The 24,435-nt window shown below is 39.0% G+C and overlaps 1 protein-coding gene across 2 annotated transcripts in view; it reads right to left on the bottom strand.

Annotated features, from left to right (window-relative positions):
- The window catches only part of EXOC4 (exocyst complex component 4), an 839,136-nt gene extending 831,206 nt beyond the window's left edge, over positions 1-7,930 (bottom strand). Inside the window, exon 1 of one of the 2 annotated variants that reach the window (XM_007466566.1) lies at positions 7,814-7,930. In XM_007466566.1, the coding sequence (XP_007466628.1) occupies positions 7,814-7,899 (86 nt within the window). In that variant the 5' untranslated portion in view covers positions 7,900-7,930. Of the gene's footprint in view, positions 1-7,533; positions 7,666-7,813 lie in introns of those variants that run through there. The other variant, XM_007466567.1, reaches the window with a different exon arrangement.
- Positions 7,931-24,435: the final 16,505 nt, after the last annotated feature.

Raw genomic sequence — 24,435 nt, 5'->3', positions numbered from 1 at the left:
AAAAAAAAAAACAATCCGCCTGCCAATGCAGGAGACACGGGTTTGAGCCCTGGTCCGGGAAGATCCCACATGCTGCAGAGCAACTAAGCCCGTGCACCACAACTACTGAGCCTGTGCCCTAAAGCCTTGGAGCCACAGCTACTGAAGCCCGTGCGCCTAGAGCCCGTGCTCCGCAACAACAGAAGCCACCGCAATGAGAAGCCCGTGCACAGCAACGAAGACCCAACGCAGCCATAAATAAATAAAGAAAGACAATAGGGGGCTTCCCTGGTGGCGCAGTGGTTGAGAGTCCTCCTACCGATGCAGGGGACGCGGGTTCGTGCCCCGGTCCCGGAAGATCCCACACGCCGCGGAGCGGTTGGGCCCGTGAGCCATGGCCGCTGGGCCCGCGCGTCCGGAGCCTGTGCTCCGCAACGGGAGAGACCACAGCAGTGAGAGGCCCGCGTACTGCAAAAAACAAACAAAAAAAAAGACAATAGGGAAGCAGAGCTCACCACTGCAAACTGCAAAAGGCCAGCACAGGTTGCAAGCGTCCCAATGCAAACAAAAACAAAACAACAACCAACAGAAAGAGTCTAAGTACTATGTCACCCAAAGAAAACCCATTTACCAGCCGCACTAGACCTCAATAAACAATACCATCACAGGCATTAAATAAAAAGAACTATATTTTTTAAAATAAGTACATAAACAGATGCAAACTAGTTCCTAGGCATTTCTAAGAGGTCTGGAGGAAAAGTTCCTGAAAAAGTACTATACGAAATGAAGTTTCATTAAATACTCTGTAAAATACTGCAAAATCAGAAAGACCATCAGCGCTGAGATACCTAGTTCACCTTCGCGCCACAACTTCATTTTAGCACATCTGGTTACCTTATTCTTCCTCTCTGAGCAAAGGCAACCCAAAATTTGACCCATGACCATTAATCTTCTGAGATATTTTTTAAAATATGAAGCACTGATAGACTTCTACTGCTGGAACGGATTAAATAACAGGAAATAGATTTACCCTCCCATCTGAAACAACAAACAGAACGGGTTTCAAAACCTTGGACATGAAAGCTGTTCGAATTTGCAGAGCAGAGTCCCGGAGAGGAGAGAGCTACCCAAAGCACGCTGGTGATCTGTGGAGGAGCTCCCTGGAGTCTTCCCCTGAGCATGCGTGGTAGAAAACTACTCAAGGCCACAAAAAGAACCACCTGAAAGCACTGCGAGAACAATTATCTGAAATCACACACAGCCAGAGTGAAAAATCTCATCACTCACAGAGCACTGGATGGAGTACTCAGAAGGATTTTGCCATAGTACTGAGACAAAATGGCCTAAACTAACGTTGCTCTGCTCCCAATTAGCAAAATTTAAAACAGGACCTTAAAGGGCCACACTGTTTCCAAGTAACAACCACATCCTAGAACAATGCTCAAGAATATTTATAGGAAAAGAAAGATATCCAATATCAGTACCCAACAAGGTAAAATTCACAAAATCTAGCATCCAAAAAGTGGCAAGGCACACGGGGGCAGGGGGCGGGGAATTAATCAACCAAAACTAACCCCCAAATGACGACAGATGATAAAATTAGCAAAGAAGAACATTTAAACAGTTATAACACCTGTATTCCATATGTTCAAGAAGCTATAGGAAAGACTGAAGATATTTTTTTAAATACCCAAATCAAACTTCTTAGAAAGCAAAACCACAATCTAATAAAAATTACATTACATGGAATTAACAGCAGATTAGGAACTGCAGAAAAGATTAGTGAACTTTAACACACAGCAACAGAAACTATACCAAAAAATAAAAACCCACCAAGAAAAAAAAATAAAAGGGGGCGGGGGGAGAACATCAGCGTTCAGTGAGCTGTGGGACAACTTGAAGTGTCTTAAACTACTTAAAGTTAAATCTGACAAACAATACGTGGACTTACACATTGAAATCTACAAAAAAATTGCTGCGAGGAGTTAAGTGGAGAGAGATACCCTGTTCATGGATCGGAAAACTCATATTGTTAAGACGTCAATTATCCCATATTAATCAGGACATTCAATGCAATCCCAACCAACATCCCAGCGGGTTTTATTCTAGAAATTGATTAGCTAATTCTAAAATTGATATGGAAATGCAAAGGACCTAGAATGGCCAAAAAAACTTTAAAAAGGAGAACAGAGTTGGAAAGCTTACACTATCTGTCTCCAAGACTTATAAAAGCAGTAATCAAGACTGTGTAGAATTGTCATTAAGATAAACAGATGAATGGAACACACTAGAGAGTCAAGAAATATTGATAGCTCCACACTGGCCACCTGATTTTTGACACAGGTGCCAAAGAAATTCAGTGAAAAAAGAAGTCTTTTAAACAAATGGTGTTGGAACCACAGGATATCCTTACAAAAAAACTGAACTGGAAAAAAATTGACAGGGATGCTGGAAGTGTTCTCTATCTTGACACGATTAATGGTTACGCAGGCAAAAATTCATTAAGCCATATACTTAATATGTGTGCACTTTACTATATGTATGTATACCTTAAAAATGGAGACATTAAGTTATTGTGTTAAGTTTAGCACACAGAGTAAGATCCCATATTTATCTTTTAAAATATTTCTACCTATCCATCCAACATCTCATAGAGAGACAGAGACACACAGAGAGAGACCTAAAATTAGGCTCACCTAATATCAATGATGGTAACTTATGGAAGATAAAGTTTGGAAAAATACTTTTTACTTTCATTTTCACATTTATCTGCATTTCCATTGTTTGAATGCTTTATAATGAGTATGTACTATTTTTATAATAATGCAACGATTTTTAAAAGCTGAAAGCAAAGTAACAATGGTTAATTCTGGGTGAATATGAGTAACTTATATTTCCTTCTCTGTAATTTTCTACCACTTTAAAAATATTCATACAAAGATATTTATATTATTTTGTTATGCTAAAAAAAGTGTTAACTTTGTTATAATTATAACTGTTAAGCCCTGTAGGTACCTGGACAGGATCCACACAAAAACCTTAAAAACAAAAACAGTATTTTGGGAAACAGGAATTTTGGACAATGTTTCTCTTTGATGACTTTTTTTTAAACAAGTCTATGTGATATGATTTTTATAAAGGAAAATGGGAAAAGTTACAATGACAAGTGTGCATGGAAAGAGAACAAAAGGCATAGAATGTTGGTGAAGATCTCACATACATCCAACAATGGAGAAAAGATAATCTTTTCAACAAATGGTGTGAAAACAACTGGACAGTCACCAAAAAAAAAATCAATCTAGACAGAGATCTTACAGCCTTCACAAAAATTAATTCAAAATGAGTATGAGACCTAAATATCAAACACCTAGAAGTTAGCATAAGAGAAAATTGAGATGACCTTGGGTACAGCAATGACTTTTTAGCTACACACCATCCGTGAAAGAAACAAGTGATAAGCTGGATTTTACTAAGATAAAAAACTTCTGCTCTGGACAAGACGAATTCTCTGCCTAGAGAATAAGAAGAAAAGCCACAGACCAGGAAAAAATATTTTCGAATCACATATATCTACATACATGCAACAGCACTGTCTAAATGACATGGGGCAAACACTTCCCTCTTAATCATGCAGTAGAGGAGACTTAACAGAGACAATCATCAAAAATACTCGGTTTCTGGCAAGAGCACAGGAAAACTGGTACTCTAATACACCACTTGTGGGGACGTCAATTACCGTCTTTCTGGAGGACATTTTGGCTCTGTCAAAACACAAAATGCACATATACTCTAAATCAGCTATTCTCTTGCCACTGCCATGGACTTACTTACACCATGGATATACTGCCCAATGTACAAGAACGCTCATTGCAACATATTTTTAACAGAACAAAAAAATAAAACCAAAAGTATATATTAAAAAGTGGGGGGGTATGGGCCACCAATTAAATAGACTATGGTGTATCCATGTGACAGAATACTACCTAGCCACTAAAAACAATAACATCAACGTGTGCTTCTAGAAAAGATCTCCAAGATAAAGAAAAACAAATGAACAAAGGTTCAAAAGTGCACATAGTATGATCCCATTTGTTTAAAGCACATAGAATATATCATTTTTATGAATAACCCTTAAGTGCATATAAACTCATAAACAATATTAGATATTAATACATTAAAGAATATATATTATTTTGTTTAAAGATTATACATTCATATACTTAAATACAGTCTTATATTTCCCTCAGGACACTTAAAAGGGGTATGTTTCAGGAGAGAGACGAACGGGGGAAAAGTCTACTTTTTATTTTGTACCTCTTGAAATATCTGAAATTTCTAAATATGTAACTAATTTTTTTAAATTATGCATATAATTTTAGAAAATCACATATATAATTTTTTAATGGCAACGAGGGTTATCTAGGCAAAGAGACCATGGTCCCTTCGGTTTGCTAGTTTATAGTCTTTTTTTATTTAATAAATGTTTTACATTTTATGTCTGTTCATATTTTACATGTTTCATATACACACATAGCATAGATATATTTAAATCTAGCTTCTTTAGCTGAGTCTCAAATTATCAAAGAATTACCATCTTAAGTCAGCTATACAAGGTTTCTTAGTTACAAAGAGAACATTCTGACAACTGGCATCAAACATTCTAGTCAACATAGCAAGGATATTTCTGACGGAAAATTATATCCTGGTTGCTATCTGGCAAACTTACTCAAATCAACTTTCTAACCAGAGAAGCTGGGGCTCCTGGAAAGGAGGAAATGAACATTTGGGTGCCTTCTCTGTGCCAAACTGTGAGGCACTTTTACATACTCTTATTTAATTTTTCGAAAACCCAGAGCACATTGTATGATTATCCCATTTTACAAATGACAAACTAAGACACAGGGGTTTTTAAGTAATGAGTCCAAGGTCACTTTGCATGGATAATACAGTAAGTCTCTACTACCTATTCCGAACCTCCCACTGAAGACTCTGACAACATTTATCTATAAGAAATGGCTTGGAAAAAACCTGATTGTTATCACCCCAAATTAAAATTATATACCTCAAAGTCTTTAAGAAATTTCAATGCTAAAAATTACACGAGGTTAGAAACTTAGACATGGGTTCCCAAGGTATCAATTCTGTGCGTTTAGCCAGAAAAATGGGAATTCTTTTGCCCCTTACATCCATATATGCTTCCAGATGCCCCAGGGCTTCCAGAAAGTTTATACGGGTTTAGTTTCCAGATATACCAACAGTAATTTTCAAACAGTACTGCATCACTAGCGTCAAGACTCCCCAGGGTACAAAGGGAGCTGGAAATCCTAAAGGCCATTATGAGACAGGCTCAGATGGAGAGAGGAGTTAGTGCTGTAAAAACAACACTAATCCCCTAACGACTCCGAGGACTCTGCTCTGAACAGTGACCACACTCCCTTCCTGCCACACTCTGTGGCATGGACCTCAAAGCTGTTTGTTCAAAGTTCTGATCAAAACGTGGACTCCTTCAACAAAGTTTACTTTGAATTAAATACAGGGCTGACCAAAATACTCTGAGGAGGAAGGAGATTTAACAGGTGTCTACCATAAAAGATTTACCAAGTTTTTGAAATTCCAACTTCTGTGAAGACATAAAAGTTGATGACAATGTGAGCCTTTAACTGCCTTCAAACCTCCTTGACATCTGTGAGCAGAGTCTGTCCACAAAAGCTCAGCTCCGAGGTTTCAATGAGGTCTCCTCAAGTCACAGCCCAAGTATGTCTTCCAAATTAAACCAGCTATTAAAGGCCAACTTATAAAGAGAGTCACATGTAATTGGGAAGTAAATCACCTAACAGTAAGTGGTAGACACATTTCCCAATTAAAAACCTGACAAGACCTCACAAAAATAAAATAGCAACTCCAAAATGCCATCTTGCTTGTTTCCTGTTTAGAAGGGCTGCCTGCCCCAACTTCACACCAAACAAAAGGTTGGGGCGGGGGGTGAATCAACATAAAAGTAGGAAAATGCTGTGTGGGTACCTGTGTGTGTCCAAATAGTACATCAGCAGGTAATTAGGACTCTGTCCACCCAATTAGTTCCATTTTAAAGGGCCAGGGGCAAGACTTAAAACCAAAAGCTGTGGTTAGCAGCAGCCTCCAAAAGACGCAGTCCCAAACACCATGCGTCCCCTCATCAAAGCACCGCATCACAACAGAACAACCTCTTCTGCAAAACCCCATAGTCCACCTTTGAAACATCTGACCCTCCTGAAATATTTTTATTCAGCATTTTATAAATGGTTAAGAATTTCATTTATGAGTCTCAAGGCACTTAAATAACCCATCCACCAAATGTTAACACTTCCATTACAATTACACTATACTTCTTTAAATCATTTTGACTTTTAAATGCTTTAAAGTGGACTATCCCTCTAACAAATTAGTCATCACTTAGCTATTTGGTACCATGGCTGCAAACAGTGATGAGATTTGGTTATTCCCCATATATATTCCTACCCTGTCCTCAGGTCAAACCCTTATCCACCTATTGTCTTTTTTCCATTTAAAAGATGCTTGTAACAATAAATGCTGTTTATTGCTAATAGGATGAATATGAAAATATAGTGTTATGCTAATACATAATGTAGTATAGAAATGGCACTTGTTACACATCAGAACGGAATTGAAGGAGAATTTTTAACATTCACTATTCAAAAAGGAAAAACAACTGCTCGTTGATAGAAAAAGATAAAGCTAAACTATTCAAACTTTTCAAAGGACAGTGGACTCTATCACTAACAAGTAATTTATTTTGTGACAAAATGACAGGTCCAAGGAAACACGGAAGAGAACTGGCACGTACCAGATACATCTTCAGGGATGCTCAGATTTTATAAACATGAGCCTAAAATGGTTTTCCTCTTTGAGGCTTGTTGCCAAAGCAACCAGGAAAGCTACAATCTTTGAGAATTTGAAGTAGAGGTTAAGGATAAGAGGAGGTAATCATGAATACAATGTTGCAAGAAGGGTAACACAAAGAATACAAATTGAACAGATAGACAAAGCAGCAACTTCAGAGTCAGAACAATTTACTAACAAGAGATATGCATCCTCCGTTCTTTTTATTTTCATTTTATTGAAATGGCTTTGAAAGGGTTCTCCACCCTTATAATTTATTTCACTTAAAGAAAAAAGAGCCTCTAAAAGGTCGACCACTCCTACTCCCACCATATATAGTCTGGGAAAATGATATGCATAGAGGATAACGTGAAATTTGTTTTGTTTTGTTTTTTTAAAGACTAGATGGGAATAGGAAGGCAGAACAAAAATCAAACACGGATGTGTGCTTTCAAACCCACAGCCCTTCTACCAGCTCACTACAGGCTCTTGTATTTGAGGCTGTGGCCATTCACAGGTGGCTGGAGGTGTCCAACGTGTGAGAACACAGTCTGCAACTCGTGACAGGAGTCTCCGGACTTCAGGGCCTGACACCCAGAAGCCCAGGGAACAAGATGCCTTCCACAGTGAGCGGTGCTGAAGGCAATCAATCAGTAAATGTATGAATAAGTGAACACACCTGGCTTTCTCTACCAAGTCCCAAACAGTGTGCTTTTAGGGCCCCGGGACCCTAATGCGAAGCTCTGGCCCTAAATTAGGAAAACACTGCGAGACCGGGCTCCTCCCTCTAGCCCAACCCCAGAGAAAAAGGCAGAACTGCGGGGGCCCTTGGGAGGGGCTGAGGGGAGGCAAGGAGGGAAGGGAGGGGTCAGCAGGGTAGAACCCAGCTAACCCTTCTCCCTTCCGAAGCGGAGGTCGAGCCGCTGCCCCCGTCCCCTGACCCTGCCTCCCTCACCTGATCACAGAGATGAGCAGCCCCGAGGGGTCTTTGCTTTTGCTGACTGTGCTTCTGTATTTCCCACCAGCTCCTTCTGCCGCCATCTTGGTACCAGGTGGAGAGCGGCTGAGCCAGAAGGAACGGAGGGTAAACTCTGTAATTGACCTATGGAGAGTGCACCAATGGGAGAAGAGAAGTCCAGAGTCACGGAACTGGATAATCCAATCGGTAAAGGAAGGAGGCGGGACTGAAGCAGCAAGTTTCGAGGGCCGACGCGCGCTCTAAGCATTCTGGGTACTGTAGTTTTCTTCCGCGTTTCCCGGGCGCGCAGAAAAACTGATCTAGTTGAGACTTGGTGAAATCTCCTAATGTCTTCATTTATATTTATTCTGATCGTGGGTTTTTTCCCAGTTTCCTTGTTTTTAGAATTTTATTACTTTTTAAATCAAATTTATCTGACATTGCCAAAGTGCGTATGTGGGGTATTTAAGTAGGGTCGGTGCTTGATGTCTATATACAAAGTTTTTACTTTAAACACAGGTGGTTAAGAAAAATCCAATAAAATGCGAAAATGAATAGACACAGAAATGCTTTTCTTTAGTATTCTCTAAAACTAAATGTTTATACATTCGTTTAATGCGTGAATTCGATTATTTTGACATTTCCAGATAATCCTAAAAAACATGCAAGCAGGAACACACAAATGGATATTGATAAAGAAAAGACAGAAAAACCGAAAAGCAACACTGACCAGATTGCAGATTCCTTTTCTTCCCAAGCTAAATAAAATATAGTTGGCAATGATGCACAGTTGTGCTTTATTAATATTTTTACTGTTAAATTTTCATATGTCCTGCATTCAGCTCTACTGGCTTAGTCACTGATTCAGCAGATGAACTAAAAAAAACCATCAGAGTAAGAATAGAAAGTGCATAAATCGAGGAACAAGAAGAAAAATAAATATTGAAAAGGAGGGAAGGCAGTGAGTGATCTCCTTAGTAGAGGTAGAGATTAAAGAACTTCAGAGACGGATAGAAAGCAAACTCAGAGGTCCTGGAGTTACGAAATAGCAAGCACAGAGAATGTCCACTGCTTTGATTAGGCAGATATAAGCTGGTAGAGGTTCACAGCAATTTTTTTAAAATAAGTTGGAAATATATATATATTTTTTTCTTTTAGTGTTCCTTGCCTTTGGCCCAATAATTCCAGTCCTAGGGACTTTGATCCTAAAGAAACAGAGATACAGAAAAAATACTGAAAATTTTAAAACAGAAGTATTAAATAAATTATGGAATGTCCACAAGAGGATAGATATATTATAACATATAGCCATTGGAAATCACAATTTTAGTGAGTTTTAATGAAGAGAAGATGTTCATGATGTAAGTGCAAAAAGCAGACTATAAAATTAAAGAACTTATATATATATATGTACATATATATATATATATATATATATACACACGGAGAGAGAGAGAGGTAATTGGGCCTAGTGGCTAAGGATGCAGGCAGTAGGGAAAAAAACACATGATCACCTCAGTTGATACAGAAAGAGCTTTTGACAGAATCCAACAACCTTTTCATAATGAAACACTCAGAAAACTAGAAATAGAAGGGAATTTATTCAGTGTGATAAAGGATGTTTATTAAAAACCCACAGCTAATACTCAATGGTGAAAAACTGAAAGCTTTCCAGCTATGATCAGGTACAAGACAATGATGTCCATTTTGCCACTTGTACTCAACAAAGATCTGGAAATTCTAGCCAGAACAATTAGGCCAAAAAAAAAAAAAAAAAGAATGAAAGGCATTCAAATTAGAAAGGAAGAAGTAAAACCATCTCTATTTGTAGACAACATGGTTGTACATATGGAAATCCTAAAGAAATTTTTAAAAACTATTAGAGCTAATAAATGAATTCAGCAAGGTTGCAGGACACAATAGCAAGACAAAAATATCAATAGTGCTTTTAGACACTAGCAATAAACAATCCAAACAGGAAATTAACAAAACAATTCCATTTACAATAGCATCAAAAAGGATAAAATATTTAGGAATAAATTTAACCAAGGAAGTGAAAGACTTATACACTTAAAACTACAAAACTTTGCTGAAAGAAATTAAAGAAGACCTAAATAAATGGAAAGACATCCTGTGTTCATGGACTGGAAGACTTAATATCATTAAGATGTCAATACTCCCTAAAGCTATCTACAGATTCAATGCAATCCTTATGGAAATTTCAATGGTCTTGTTGCAGAATTAGAAAAACTGATCCTAAAATTTATATGGTATTGCAAGGAATCCCACATAGCCAAAACAATCTTGAAAAAAATAGCAAGTTTGGAGGACACAGACTTCTTGACTTCAGAACTTACCAAAAAGCTACAGTAATCAAAAGTGTGGTACTTGCAAAAACATAAGCACATAGATAAATGGAATACAGTTGTAAGTCCAGAAATAAACCCATACATCTATAATCAACTGACTTTTTACAAGGGTGCCAATATTATTCAATGGGAGAAGAATAGTCTCTCCAACAAATGATGCTAGAAAAGCTGGATATCCACATGCAAAAGAATGAAGTTGGACACTGTCTTAGTCCGTCCACAGATTGGGTAGCTTATAAACCACAGAAATTTATTTCTCACAGTTCTGAATCTTAGGAAGTCCAAGATCAAGGTGTCATCATGGTTGTTCCATGGGGAATGCCCTCTTCCTAGTTCTTAGCCAGCACCTTCTCATTGGGCCCTCACATGGTGGAAGAGGCTAGGGATCTCTGTGAGGTGTCATTTATGAGAACACTAATCCCTAATCACCTCCAAAAGCCCCCACCTTCTAATATCATCACCGTTGAGGGTTAGGAGTCAACATATGAATTTGGGGAGCGGGGAGGATACCACCCGTTCAGACCTTGAACCACACATCAAATTTAACTCAAAATGCATCAAAGACCTAAATGTAAGAGATAAAACTCTTAGAAGAAAACATAGGGGGTAAATCCTTATGACCTTAGATTTGGCAGTGGATTCTTATGTATGACACCAAGAGCATCAGCAACAAAAGGAAAAATAGATAAGCTGGAATTCATCAAAATTTAAAACTTTTGTGCATCAAAGAACACTATGAAGACATTTTAAAAAGACACCCCACAGAATGTGAGAAAATATGTGCAAATCATATATGTGATAAGGGTCTTATATCCAACATATGGAAAGAATTCTTACAACTCAAAAGCAAAAGACAAAAGCTCCAATTAAAAACTGGGCAACAGATGTGAACAGACATTTCTCCAAAGAAGATATATCAATACAAATGGCCAACTAACACATGAAAAGATGCTTAACAACAGGGAAAAGCAAATCAAAATCACAGTGAGATACCACTTTACACCTACTAGTTTGGCTTTACTTTTTAAAAATGCGGGAAAAATGTTGATTAAAAAAACCTTCAAACTTTGCTGGTGGGAATGTAAAATGACACATCAACTGTGGAAAACAGTCTGGTGGTTCCTCAAAAAGTTAAACATAAAATTACCATATGACCCAGCAATTCCACTCATAGGTATATATCAAAAAGAAGTGAAAACAGGTGCTCAAAAAAATACTTGTACAAAAACATTCATACCAACATTGTTCATAATAGCAAAAAGGCAGAAACAACTCAAATGTCCATCAATAGATGAATGTGGTATAATATGTGGTATATGACTAAGGTATAAACAAAATGTGACATATCCATCCAATGGAATATTATTCATCTATAAATGGGAATGAAATACTGATGCATGCTACATCATTAATGAAACTTGAAAACATTATACTAAATGAAAGAAGCCAGACACAAAGGGCCATGCAGCATATGATTCTGTTTACACGAAATATCTGGACTAGGTGAATTCATACAGACGGAAAGCAGATGAATGATTGCCAGGGTTTGGTGTGAGGTGGGAATGGAGAATGGCTGCTCTATAGACACAGGGTTCCTTTGGAGATGATGAAAATGTTCTGGAACTTAATAATGGTGATGGTTGTACAATTTTGTGAATATTAAAGGCCACTGAATGATACGCTTTAAAATGGTTAAAATGATAATTCCTACGTTATGTGTATTTTACCACAATAAGAAAATAAAGAATGTAGGTTATGCGGTAGACTGGCTAGATTCAATCCCAGCTCTCCACTTGCTTGCTAGGTTACCTTAGGCAAGTTTCGTAATCTTCCTGTGCCTCAGCTTCCTTATCTGTAAAGCAGATGAGGATACTACTTACCTTAGAGTGTTATAGTGAGACTGTGTGAGGTATACATGACCAGCGCTTTGTAAATATCAGCTGTTGTTACTAAAGTATGGTACTAATTTTGTTTAAAATACATCTCTGGGTATTATGAAGTTGTTTTGAGGAGCAAGCAAAAGATAATTTTTCGTTTTTTTTTTTAGAACACTTCACTGTGTTTTCCAAATTTTCTCTGAATAGGTGTTGCTTTTATAAACAGAAATTTTTAAAAAGAACTTTGTTTTTAAAAAGCAAGAATTGGATAAGCATCAAAAATGATGGGCTACTTTAATTACACACTGGAAATGCAATTACATGATAATTAAATCAACACACCCCAATTAAACCTTCATTCATTAAATTGTTTTCTCTTCTCTGTTCCACTTCCTTCACATCCCACCTCAGGAAATCTTTGTACCATTGTACCTTTCATCTTCAGGTGACAACCATAGCCTTTCACATTGCTTCTATTCTAGATGACCTTCTAAACTAATTCCAAACTTTCACTAAACTGTGAACAATGGGGAAAATAAAATTAGGAGAATGCATAGTGGGTCTGCGTGTTTATAACCTTCAGCCTTCAACGCAGACTCCCAAACTCACTGGGCTACTTGGAACCAGCTAAGGTTTATGAACATCTAACGCATTGATGATAGACTGCTCTGTGTGGAGGGGCTGACATGCTATACAGGGAAAGAAAAGAAAAGGAAATGACCATAAACCACAGCATCAATGCCCAAAGAATAAGAGCATAAATGCTTCATATTTTTCAATGGGAAATAAGCAAGGAAGGCTAGGATGCTATAGCAGTCTTCATGGAATAGATGGGTTATAAGTCAGCTGGACCAAAAAAAAAAAAAGTACAGACTTAAAAAGCATCTGAGGAGGAGGAGAAGGGCCTTCTCTAACAGGCTAAGGAGGAAAGTGAAAACATGCATCCTATGATAAGGGAATAATTTGACTAAAGTAAAGAACTCATGGAGAAAAAGTGGAGTTATGGGTAAAGAGACACATGGAGATCTGCTCAGAAAGGACCCTGAACTCCATGGCCAGGCATTGGATATGTTTGTGCAGTGAGGGTGAGAAGCAGTGTAGGTTCAGGTCTTATTTTATGCTGTCTATTATATTGTAAACCAGGGCAGACTGTTTCTTATTATTACATTTGTAAATATACCCAGAGGCTCTTAAAGCCACAGGAACATGCAATTAAATTAAAATGTTTTGACCTCTTTGGATGAGAGGCTCTATATAAATCCAAGGTATTGATATTCTTATTATTGTGGATAAATGAAATGTGTGAGTGAGGCTAGCTCAGCAGCAGAATGGCTTCCCTGAGATTCATAAAAAAAATAATGCCAGGCTTGGGTGTCTGCAGGACACCCAGCACAGATCCAGGGGATTTTAAAAAGAGTGTCTCATAATATAAGCCATGTGGGCAGAATTCTAAAAAGGAGGTATTTCAGGCCCCCATCTACATTGCCTGCTCACCCAAGATATAAAAATCTGCTTTAGGCATGGCTGAGTAAATCAAGGCACAGCACACAGATTATAAACTGAAGGCAAAATTCAATGATGCTGGACTTCCCTGGTGGCACAGTGGTTAAGAATCCACCTGCCAATGCAGGGGACACGGGTTCGAGCCCTGGTCCGGGAAGATCCCACATGCTGCAGAGCAACTAAGCCCATGCGCCACAACTACTGAGCCTGCACTCTAGAGCCCACAAGTCACAACTACTGAGCCCACGTGCCACAACTACTAAAGCCCGTGCACCTAGAGCCTGTGTTGAGCATCACGAGAAGCACACACACCACAACAAAGAGTAGCCCCTGCTCACCACAACTAGAGAAAAGCCTGTGGGCAGCAATGAAGACCCAACGCAGCCAAAAATTAATTAATTATTTAAAAAGTCAATGATGCATCAAGGAAAAAGGAACTGTTTTATTTATAGAGGATTTGAAGTTTATATCAGTTTTTTCAATTACTTTGGTTCAAATAAATCTTACATAAATATAAGCTTAGATTAAGATATACACACATCGTATTCTATTTGAAGGGAAATATTGTAAGTAGATTACAATAGGCTGTATCTCTCACTGGTTGATTTTGTTTTCTGTATTCTCGGTAACATGGTTCAGCCTATGCTGTCTGATCTGGGAATTGTGACCAAATCTTCAAGTTCATTTGAGTTTCTGACTGTTTTAGGAGGTTGGCCAAAAATAGTGTTTTCAACAATAAAGGACAACTTTGTTGAAAGGGGAGTGTCCTTTGTTTCTGTGGAATACAGCCTGACGGCTTGTAGCTAAAGCAGCAACTGTCCCCAGCTTCTCTCCCAGATTCCATCAATCAACAAACACCAAATGCATAGGATGTTCCAGACACCATGTGTAGCCAAATACATTTGGCTGGGTGTCCCCACCCAGATTTCCAACCAACGCCTCCAACTGAACCCACTTCTCCTACCCCTTTCTGTCCTCATTGGCTTCCTCCTCTGTGTTTCCTGTTTCAATAAATGGCTCAAAAATCTCTTGACTGAAAAGACAACCTCCAGAATGGGAGAAAAAATATTTGCAAATCCTATATATCTGATAAGAATTTAGTATCCAGAAAATATAAAAAACTTTTACAACTCAGCAACAAAAAGACAATCCAGTGTTTTTAACAAGCAAAGTTTCTGAATACACATTTCTCCAAAGGAGATGTACAAATGGCCAACACACATGTGAAAAGATGCTCAACACCATTAGTCATTAAGGAAATGCAAATCGAAGCCACCATGAAATACCACTTCACACCCACTAGGATGGCCATAATTTAAAATTTTTTGAAAAAAGAAAATAAGTGTTGGCAAGTCTGTGGAGAAATGGAACTAGTACATGACCTATGAGAATATAAAATAGTGCAGCTGCTTGGAAAACAGTTTTGTGGTTCTTCCAAAATGTAAAGATAAAATTCAACATGACCCAGCAATTCTACTCATAGGTACCTATGCAAAAGAACTGAAAGCAAGTGTTCAAATAAAAACTTGTACACAAATATTCATAGCAGTACTATTCACAATATCCAAAAAGTGGAAACAACCTTAATGTTCATCAGTGGACAGATGGATAAACCAAAGGTGGTATATCCACATACAATGGAATATTATTCATCCATAACAAGAAATGAAATACTGATAGATTCTACAACCTGGATGAATCTCAAAAACATTATGCTAAGTGAAAGAAGCCAGACAAAAGGTCACATATGTCTGATTTCCTTTATATGAAGTATCCAGAAGAGGCAAATCCAAAGAGAGAGAAGATAGATGAGCGGAGGTCAGGAGCCAGGAAGAAGGGAACGTGAGGCGTGACTGCTACAGGTACAGGATTTCCTTTGGAGGTGATGAAAGCTCTGGACCTAGAGAGTGTTGCACAGCATGTGCATGTATTAAATGGCACCAAACTGTACACGTTTAAATGGTTAATTCAATATTACAAATTTTACCCAAAAAATATCTCTACCTATACACGTATATGGCGTTTGTGGCCTTTGCTGACGTAAAGCAGTTCTGTGAGGTTTGCTTATCAACTAATGACTTAGTGATCAAACTTTGCACTATGGATTAAGGAAAATTTTATTATGCATTATATCAAATCTACCATTGTATGAGTAGAAATTAAGACTTTATGTAGTTTATATATGCTGTAGTATTTCTTCTAATAAATCTCTCCTATAAACAAACAAACAAAAAAGGCAGGAATCTGATCCTTTTACTCCTGCCTTAAAAATCTCCAAGGACTGCCACTGCCCAAAGCATCCTTTTTCACATTATTTACTAGAGAGCCAGCTCCAAGCTATCTTTCCAGCTTCCTTATCAATCACTCCCCATTATACCCTACTCTCTAGACATGTCCCAAATATTCCAGGTATTCTTTTTTTGGCTGCATTGGGTCTTCGCTGCTGCGTGAGGGCTTTCTCTAGTTGCAGCCATTAGGGGCTACTATTGTTGCGGAGCACGGGCTCTAGGTGCGCGGGCTTCAGCAGTTGTGGCTCGCGGTCTTAGTTGCTCCGTGGCATGTGGGATCTTCCCAGACCAGGGATCAAACCCGTGTCCCCTGCACTGGCAGGTGGATTCTTAACCACTGCATCACCAGGGAAGTCCCACACCACGTATTCTTATATTTCCCTTTTTCCTACCTACTTTTGCTCAACCTAAAATGTCTCTGAGCCTAGATACCACACCTGTTAAAATGCAGTTACCTAGCTTCCGGTTTGTTGAGATACTCAAATAAGATACGTTTGTAGGACACTCAGCATATGGTTTTTTTGTTGTTGTTTTTTTTTATGGTTGTTTTTAAGAAAAAATGTTTTTCAATTCACCTGGTCAAAATTCTGCTTACCGTTTTTTGGTACGCGGGCCTCTCACAGCTGTGGCTTCTCCCTTTGCGGAGCAGAGGCTCCGGACGCGCAGGCTCAGCGGCCATGGCTCACGGGCCCAGCCGCTCTGCGGCATGTGGGATCTTCCCGGACCGGGGCACAAATCCGTGTCCCCTGGATCGGCAGGTGGACCCTCAACCACTGCGCCACGAGAGAAGCCCAAATTCTGCTTACCTTTTAAGGCCAAAGTTTGTTGTCGAAATTCAGCCTCGGTACACTGGTGCTGGTTTAAATCTCCGAGACAGAGTTTTGGGTGAAGTAAAAGAAATAGCTGTATTGCTCTGCCAGGCAAGTTGGGGGGGCGGGCACAGCGGTCTAAGGCCCTCAAGACTGCATCTCCCACCCTGGAGGGGGTAGTGAGGATCCTTACAGTGTTCAAGGAGCAGGGCGTGATCAGCTCGGGGGCATTCTTCTGATTCGTCAGTGGTGAGGTAATTGGAAGTCAACATCATCAACCTTCTGGTTCCAGCCAGTCTGGAGGTCTGTGCGCGCGTGGGCAGCATACAGTTAATTTCTCCCACCTGGTGAGGGTTTCAGTATCTGCAAAACAGCTCAAAGGACATGGCTCAGAATATTATCTATAGTCCTTGAGGAAGAACTAAAGGTCCGTGACTTTGTTTAATGGCTAAAGTATTATTATTTTGTCTCGCTTGACTGTTTTCCTTTTTTTCTATATTTTCTCATTTCTCTGATTAAATTTATTCTTTGACTAAAGTTTTTCTACAGACAAAAGGCAGGCAGAGGACGTGGGTGGGTGTCTATTCTGGGAGGACCTCTAGGGTCCTTCTTGGTTACAAGGTGAGTAGCTCACCTGAGCACTTATGCATGGCACACGTGCACAACACAGATCCCTTAATTCTTGGTTAGTAGCAATTATGACAAGAGAATATGATAGTTATGCAGAATGTGTTTGTTTCCTTTAGTCTTGTTTGCAAAAAAGAGTGCAAAAACACTGTTAAATTCATTTTTACACACTCAGTTTTTCCACAGAGCAGTGGCTCAGTATTTGTTGAAACATCCTCTCTACCATAATATATAATGAGGCTGAGACTGAATCTTCCAAAAATACTTGATTTTTAAGGAAAATTACACCAGAGAGGCTGGTAAAAGTCACCACAGTCATCAAACTAATAACAAGTGATTTAAACACGGTATTTCCTTTAGCAATTTTAAAAACACGTCACCATTTAGTTGAATTAATTCAAACTGAAGTTACCTTTTGGGAACAATAACAAAAATAGAAACATTTTTGATAGATTTATAGATTATAATCGCATCTTAATAAAATCAGAAGGAACATTAAAACAATCAACAATATGATTTCATATCTGAAATTTTTCATACTGTCTGGAGTAAAAACCTCTAATGTGTTGTTTATATTTTTCACATATATAAGTAAAACTGTAGATAATACAAAACTCCATGTGCTTGTTCTGTAAAAATGCTTAGAGATGTTTATTGTAGAATGAAACAAATATCCAAAATAGCAAAGCATTTGAATTTTTATTTAATTAGTTATTTGATGCTTATTTTTGTCCTTAATTGGCTCATCAGTGATTTAGAAAACAAAACAAAACAAACTTGTACCAATCAGTTATACAGTGGCATTGTCCAGTCCAAGATTTCAAGTACAGGTTTCCCCCACTATCCAAAATTAGAGCATTCCTACAAAACCTTTTGTAAGCTAAAATGGCCTCAAGGGAAGAAGCAATTACCTTCAGACTGATCTTGGTAAGGGATGCACAAAATAAACCTAGATAAAGCACAGATGCACACAGACAGAGTTCAAAGCTAAGGCAGCTTCATGCTGAGATGTTGAGTGTAATTCCGGGGGAAGGAGCTTGGCAGGACCATTCTGCCTGTGCTGGGTATGTGCTGCCTCTGTAACGGGCTTGCTGCAGAAGGAACTTTGTCAAAGTGAAAATCATCTTCGAATTTCTCAGATGCCGAAAACAGGTACCAATGTAGGTCTTTAATAAAAGCAAAGGGGTATAAAGCAAACTTTCGAAGAACAGGGACACCTGTATTACTGTCTCAAGAAATTCAATCACCCTGAAATCACACTTCCCTTTGCAATGGCTTCTGGCTGCTACAACAGCATGACCATCTTCAGCTCTTCTAAGAGGATCTTCAACCATCCACAGAGATCATTTTATTTGTTATGACAATGCCCTTTGATACCCAGAGACTGGAAGGCATTACATGGGAACCTGATTCACAGATGGGATTATTATTCTGTATGGATTAAACATCTACTGAACAGAGATGATCGAGCCGAATTGGTTCAGCTGATAAGTGAGAAACAGCAACCTACATGGTATAATTTGATTAGCTCTCCCAAACTAACTTGCCTCTATTAGTCCTGTTTCATAAAAACCCTTGCGAAAAAAACCATTGTGTGTATGGAGAGAAGGGTAACACATTAAGACTTATTTATGTTTTATGCATATATTTTTCCCAACAGATATATGAGTACATATGCACCAAGAGATGTGTAAAAGATATTCACAACAGCATTATTCATAATATCCCCAAAGTGAGCATTACAGAAAAACACCCAACAACAGTGGAATGCATAAACAATGCCACAGCCATACGAGAGAACACTCTAGAGCAACAAAAAAGGAACAAAAAGGAAGCCAGCTTCAGCCACACACAACAATGTGAATGGATCTCAAAAACACGATGTGGAATAAGAAAAGACAGACACACTGTTTAATATCACCTATATAAAGTTCAAAAACAGGAAAAACATACTATACTGTTATAAGTCAAAATAGTGATTACCTTCTTGGTAAGAGGGGAGGGGAGGGGTACTGGTAATGTTCTCTTTCTGGATTAGGCGTAGTTACGTAGATAGTAACTTTGTTTTATATTCTATCTATATTTTATTTTTGTGAGCTATTCTACTAACCTTTCTGAAGGTGACAACAATGTACTGTCAAATATATTCTCTTTTCTGAATGTGAATAGATATATTGAATTTATATATATTCTGAATAGATTATGCTTACATATGGATTATATACCCTGATAAGAATACAAGAAGCTGATAATGTGATAATCTTGGTTGCCTCTTGATGAAGGAACTGGGTGGCTAAAGGGTAGGGGTGTATTTTTAAAATTTTGAACCATATAAATGTATTATCTGTTCAAAAAATAGTAATTAAAAAAAATCATTACAAGGAACTTTACCTGACATAACGTACATTGTTCGAACAGACAAATAATTTTGATATTCTGGCTTTTACTTACTTTTTACTTCTGTCACTAATGTCCTGCTTGCACAGTGCTCAGGTTGCTCTGCCATGCTGCTGACAGCTTGTTCACTATTAGCCTCTATTCAAGAAATTCCAGGGTATTTTGTTTCCAATCATCTTCTTTCTTCAGCATTTTCTATCCATGTTCCATTTCAGACTCCAAAAATCTCTCCTAATAATTCATTGGCAATTCTGATACATTCATTTCAGAGTTCCTACACACAGTTCCTTCACTTTTACACACTCTAAAACTTAAAAATTTTTAATTAAATGATTGCTCAAAATCTCATCAAATCCTTTGGTGATGTAATAAGTGCTCAGAAGTACCACTTTTATAAACACTTCTATGCACTAAGTCAAGGCAAAATAGGTGACATTTGTTTAACTTTACAGGCTTGTGAAATTTCCACACTTAATTTCAAAAATATTAAGTAAATAACTGCTCAGATATGCACACAATCCTTTAAAAACCATCATTACCACCTGCTACCTATTCAGTGCCAACATGTGGAAATTAACAAATATGGTTTTCACCTGGGCACTGAATGCTGGGTTCTTTGGCTGCAGTGATCATGTAGAAAATGTGCTCTTCTTTGAGGAAATGTAAATAGGATTGTTATATATGAGGGACGAGTATGAGTGCAAAGAAGGGCAAAACGCAGAGAATTATGGGAATGAATAAGAGGATGACGTAAACACCTTAAATAGTAAAAACGGTTTAATCCTAAACCTACTGAGTGACTTGATGAAATATCAGAAGTTCTAAAATCATTTTTTTAGCCATGATCTCATTTAACAGATGGGAAAAATGGAAATAGACACAGAGTAATCTGGAATATGTCTGTTCAAGGTTTTCATTCTTTTAATCCAGGGGTGATATTTAAAACATTAAGAATGATATGACATAGGTACTGACCCATTAGAATGGACGACTCAGCCTTGGTCCTGGAGGTCATCTGTGGTGCCAGGAATTAAGTCTTCAGGTCCTGTAGTGATGGCTGTGAGAGGTATGAGAAAGAGAGCACATGGGGTGGGAGTGGGGTGCTCAGGCAACAGCTATTTACCCTCAGTAAATAACATTTCAGTATCAACACCCATGTAATTATGCTGTTGCCTATCAGCAGAATATCAACCCTGCTCTAATCCTAATGTTATCTCTAGTCCCTCTTTGATCTTTCTAGGTAGAAATAATTATTCCAGATTCCACCAGAAAGAATGATGGGACAGAAACAGTAAATGAATGACTTTGAACTTCCACATCCATTCAAACTGACTTTTAGGATAGAAGAACAAAATGCAATCTGTGAACCTCAGTGGGATCCTAGATTTTCAAAAAGCAATAGCAATAACTGTTAAAGATATTTTTGAGACAGTTCTAGGATTTTAAATATGGACTGTATATTATTCTCTTTTCTTAGGTGTCATGATAGTACTGGGATTATATAGGAAAATATCCTTATTTTTAGGAAATGTGTGTTGTAATATTTATGGGTGAAAAATTATGATTTCTCCAGCTTACTTTCAAATGGTTTAGAAAATAAGATATATATAAACAGGTAAAGCAAATGTGGCCAAATATAGGCAACTCGTAAGTCTAGGTATACAGGTTCTCGTTCTTTTCTCCCAACTTCTCTGTAGGTTTGAACATTTTAAAAATAATACATTGAGAGGAAAAATATGAAAGGTGTATGTGTAAAAAGCATATTTATTGGGTATTTAATACATACACAGCAATGAGCCAGACATGGAGAAAAACAAAACAAATATGAAAGTAGCCCCTCCTTGTAGAAACACACCAGCAAGTTGGGAAATAATGCAGGTGCAGTGCATGATTGCAGTTTGATGTCACTGCATGATTTTAGAAATGGAGTGTTCAGACAATAACACTGTCAGTCAATGGTATAGAGAGGAAGAGAATGTTTAATGGTGTTACCCAGAAAGGGCCATGGTGTGGCTCAAAGCAGGTTCTTTTGTTTTGGTTTGGTTTGGTTTTTTGTTTTTCAGTACGCGGGCCTCTCACTGCTGTGGCCTCTCCCGTTGCAGCACAGGCTGGTGTGGCTCAAAGCAGGTTCTTTTGTTTTGGTTTGGTTTGGTTTTTTGTTTTTCAGTACGCGGGCCTCTCACTGCTGTGGCCTCTCCCGTTGCGGAGCACAGGCTCTGGATGCACAGGCTCAGCAGCCATGGGTCACGGGCCCAGCCGCTCTGCGGCATGTGGGATCTTCCCGGACCTGGGCAGGAATCCATGTCCCGTGTATCAGCCGGCAGACTCTCAGCAACTGTGCCACCAGGGAAGCCCAGAGCAGGTTCTTTTAACAGAGCTGCCAAGCAGAAGTGATACTTCTCAACAAAGGGGGATGAAACAGCTCTGCGATCGCCACCATCCAGGGAACATGAATTGGACCAAAGCAAAAACAGAGGCCAAGAGACCAAGGGTGCAGTGCACTCTGAGCAGGATGAGAGATGCAGCAGCACTCTGCACCCGTTCTTGTTAAGAAGTCGAGCAGGCAACTAGCAAGTAATTTGCAGAATACATGGCCAGCAAATCTTCCCTAGAAAATAGGTGAAAAAAGATTCAGTCCTTAGCGGTGATGCTTTGACAGGCAAATGAATCTGCATTTGCAGCAAGAACAACATAGAATGCATAAAAGATGGCACAAACTAGACCTGAACCATCTTCTTTCAACGTACTGGTTAAGGTTTTTTACCAGGGTGTTAGAAGATATGCTCTAGTATATGTTTAATAAAAGTGCCTAGAGAAAAATAAGCTATTTTCCTTACAGAGAGTGCATTCAGTCTTTCTCAATAAATCTTTGCTGCCATTTCCATAAAATTCTAAGAAATTTTTTCAAGGTATTATTACATTTAGGTACATGGACCCAAAGAACCGCCTATCACGAGGTCTTTATTCCCCTAAGCTGGTCAGGCAAACAAAAGCTAAGCGGCCCCCTTTGCAGAATCCAATTTCAACAGTCTTATTTCTGTCCAAGATGCTATGTTACATTAACATGAGGAACACCAAGCGTTTTAAAAGACTGGAAGCTGAGAAAGGGACGGGGAGAAACAAAATTGAGAGTGAGAGAGAGGACAAAATCATTAGTAGGAAACCCAGAAAGATAAAGTGGAGTTGCATAGAAAGTAAGGATTTGCTGATTGTAAGGGTGAGTCACACAGGAATGAGTGACTGGGGGAAGTACACACACACACACACAGTTTTCACAAATATCCGTAGGCCATGAAAATTCTATTCTCCCCACAAAATCAGAATTGTTCTTTCTGCAATAGGAAGCGCGCCCTGGATGACCTCTCCTTCACAGTCATCAACCCCTGCTTCTACATCCTTCCATATCACTAAAATAAGAAAGCCGAAGCATCAGCCTGCAGCAAATCCTAAAAGGCCTTTGGCATATCCCATTGGTTTTGCATCAAATTTATTGCTGAATTTCACTAGCGTCTCCTGATCTGGTTTATTGCTGATTTTAATCTTGTTTGTTTTGTGCTTCTGAGCCTACCGCAAAATACCTAATATACTCTTTGTAGCTAGAGACTATATAAATAAAATGTATCATAGTCCCATTATAACCACGCTCTATCATCCACATTACCCAGCACCTAGATAGTTTACATTTTTAATTATTTTCCCCAAAAAACTCTAAATTACTACAATGAATTTAGAAGTTCCTCCACCTCTCATCGGAGCAAGTAATTGAATACTCCATTATGATAATAGACCATTTTTCCTCCTAAGTGCTCATTCCCAGAGGGCTTTGTTCTGTGCAGGAAGTCCACAGGTGGTAGTTCTGAAAGGGCAACGTGTGCTGAGTACTCAGATAATAATACTTTGTTATCTTGCCTTGGATCTTAAACTACTTTTACTCTAACAAACCCTCCCAGGGTTCTGCAACCAATCGTATCAAGGGAGCACCATTCTTTGGGTAAAAAAGCAATTCCCAGTCTCTGGTGATGAGGATGTATCTTTACTTCCTGATACAGGGAAGGCATCTTTCTTTTTTTTTTTGCGGTACGCGGGCCTCTCACTGTTGTGGCCTCTCTCGTTGCGCAGCACAGACTTCGGGCGCGCAGGCTCAGCGGCCGTGGCTCACGAGCCCAGCCGCTCTGCGGCATGTGGGATCTTCTCGGACCGGGGCACGAACCCGTGTGCCCTGCATCAACAGGCGGACTCTCAACCACACCAGGGCAGCCCAAGGCACCTGTCTTATAGGAAATATCATGGCCTGTTTTTAGGTGGAAAGGGTCAGAGAGCCCCTCCTGCACCTGCTGTTTCTCAAGTGCCTTCAGCTCAGAATAATCGATATGCACAAGCAGCATATTTGAGGGTGGCACATCCTGAACTCCTTCGGAGCCTGGACAGGCAGCCAACACCATTGTGAGGTTGGAGGGCTGATAAAGGGCCTCGCTGAACAGATTCATCTCCCCCTACAAGCCACAGGGGTGAAAAATCACTCCTCTGTCCTACATGTCACATCAGAAACCCCCTCTGAAAATAGAAATAAAAATCATGACCAAGGGGAGGAGGAAGATGAGCATCTGAACAGCTCTCCCTTCAAAACCCTCTGATTCCGGATCGCCTAACAACAGATTCCTCCCCTAGCTTTCAGAGCCTTCTACTGGGGCTTCCCTGGTGGCGCAGTGGTTGAGAGTCCGCCTGCCGATGCCGGGGACACGGATTCGT

Source organism: Lipotes vexillifer, unplaced genomic scaffold, assembly GCF_000442215.2.
Source record: "Lipotes vexillifer unplaced genomic scaffold, Lipotes_vexillifer_v1.1 scaffold71, whole genome shotgun sequence".
NCBI lineage: Eukaryota > Metazoa > Chordata > Mammalia > Artiodactyla > Lipotidae > Lipotes > Lipotes vexillifer.
Note: the sequence above shows the minus strand (reverse complement) of the source record. Positions and strands in the feature narration are given on the sequence as shown.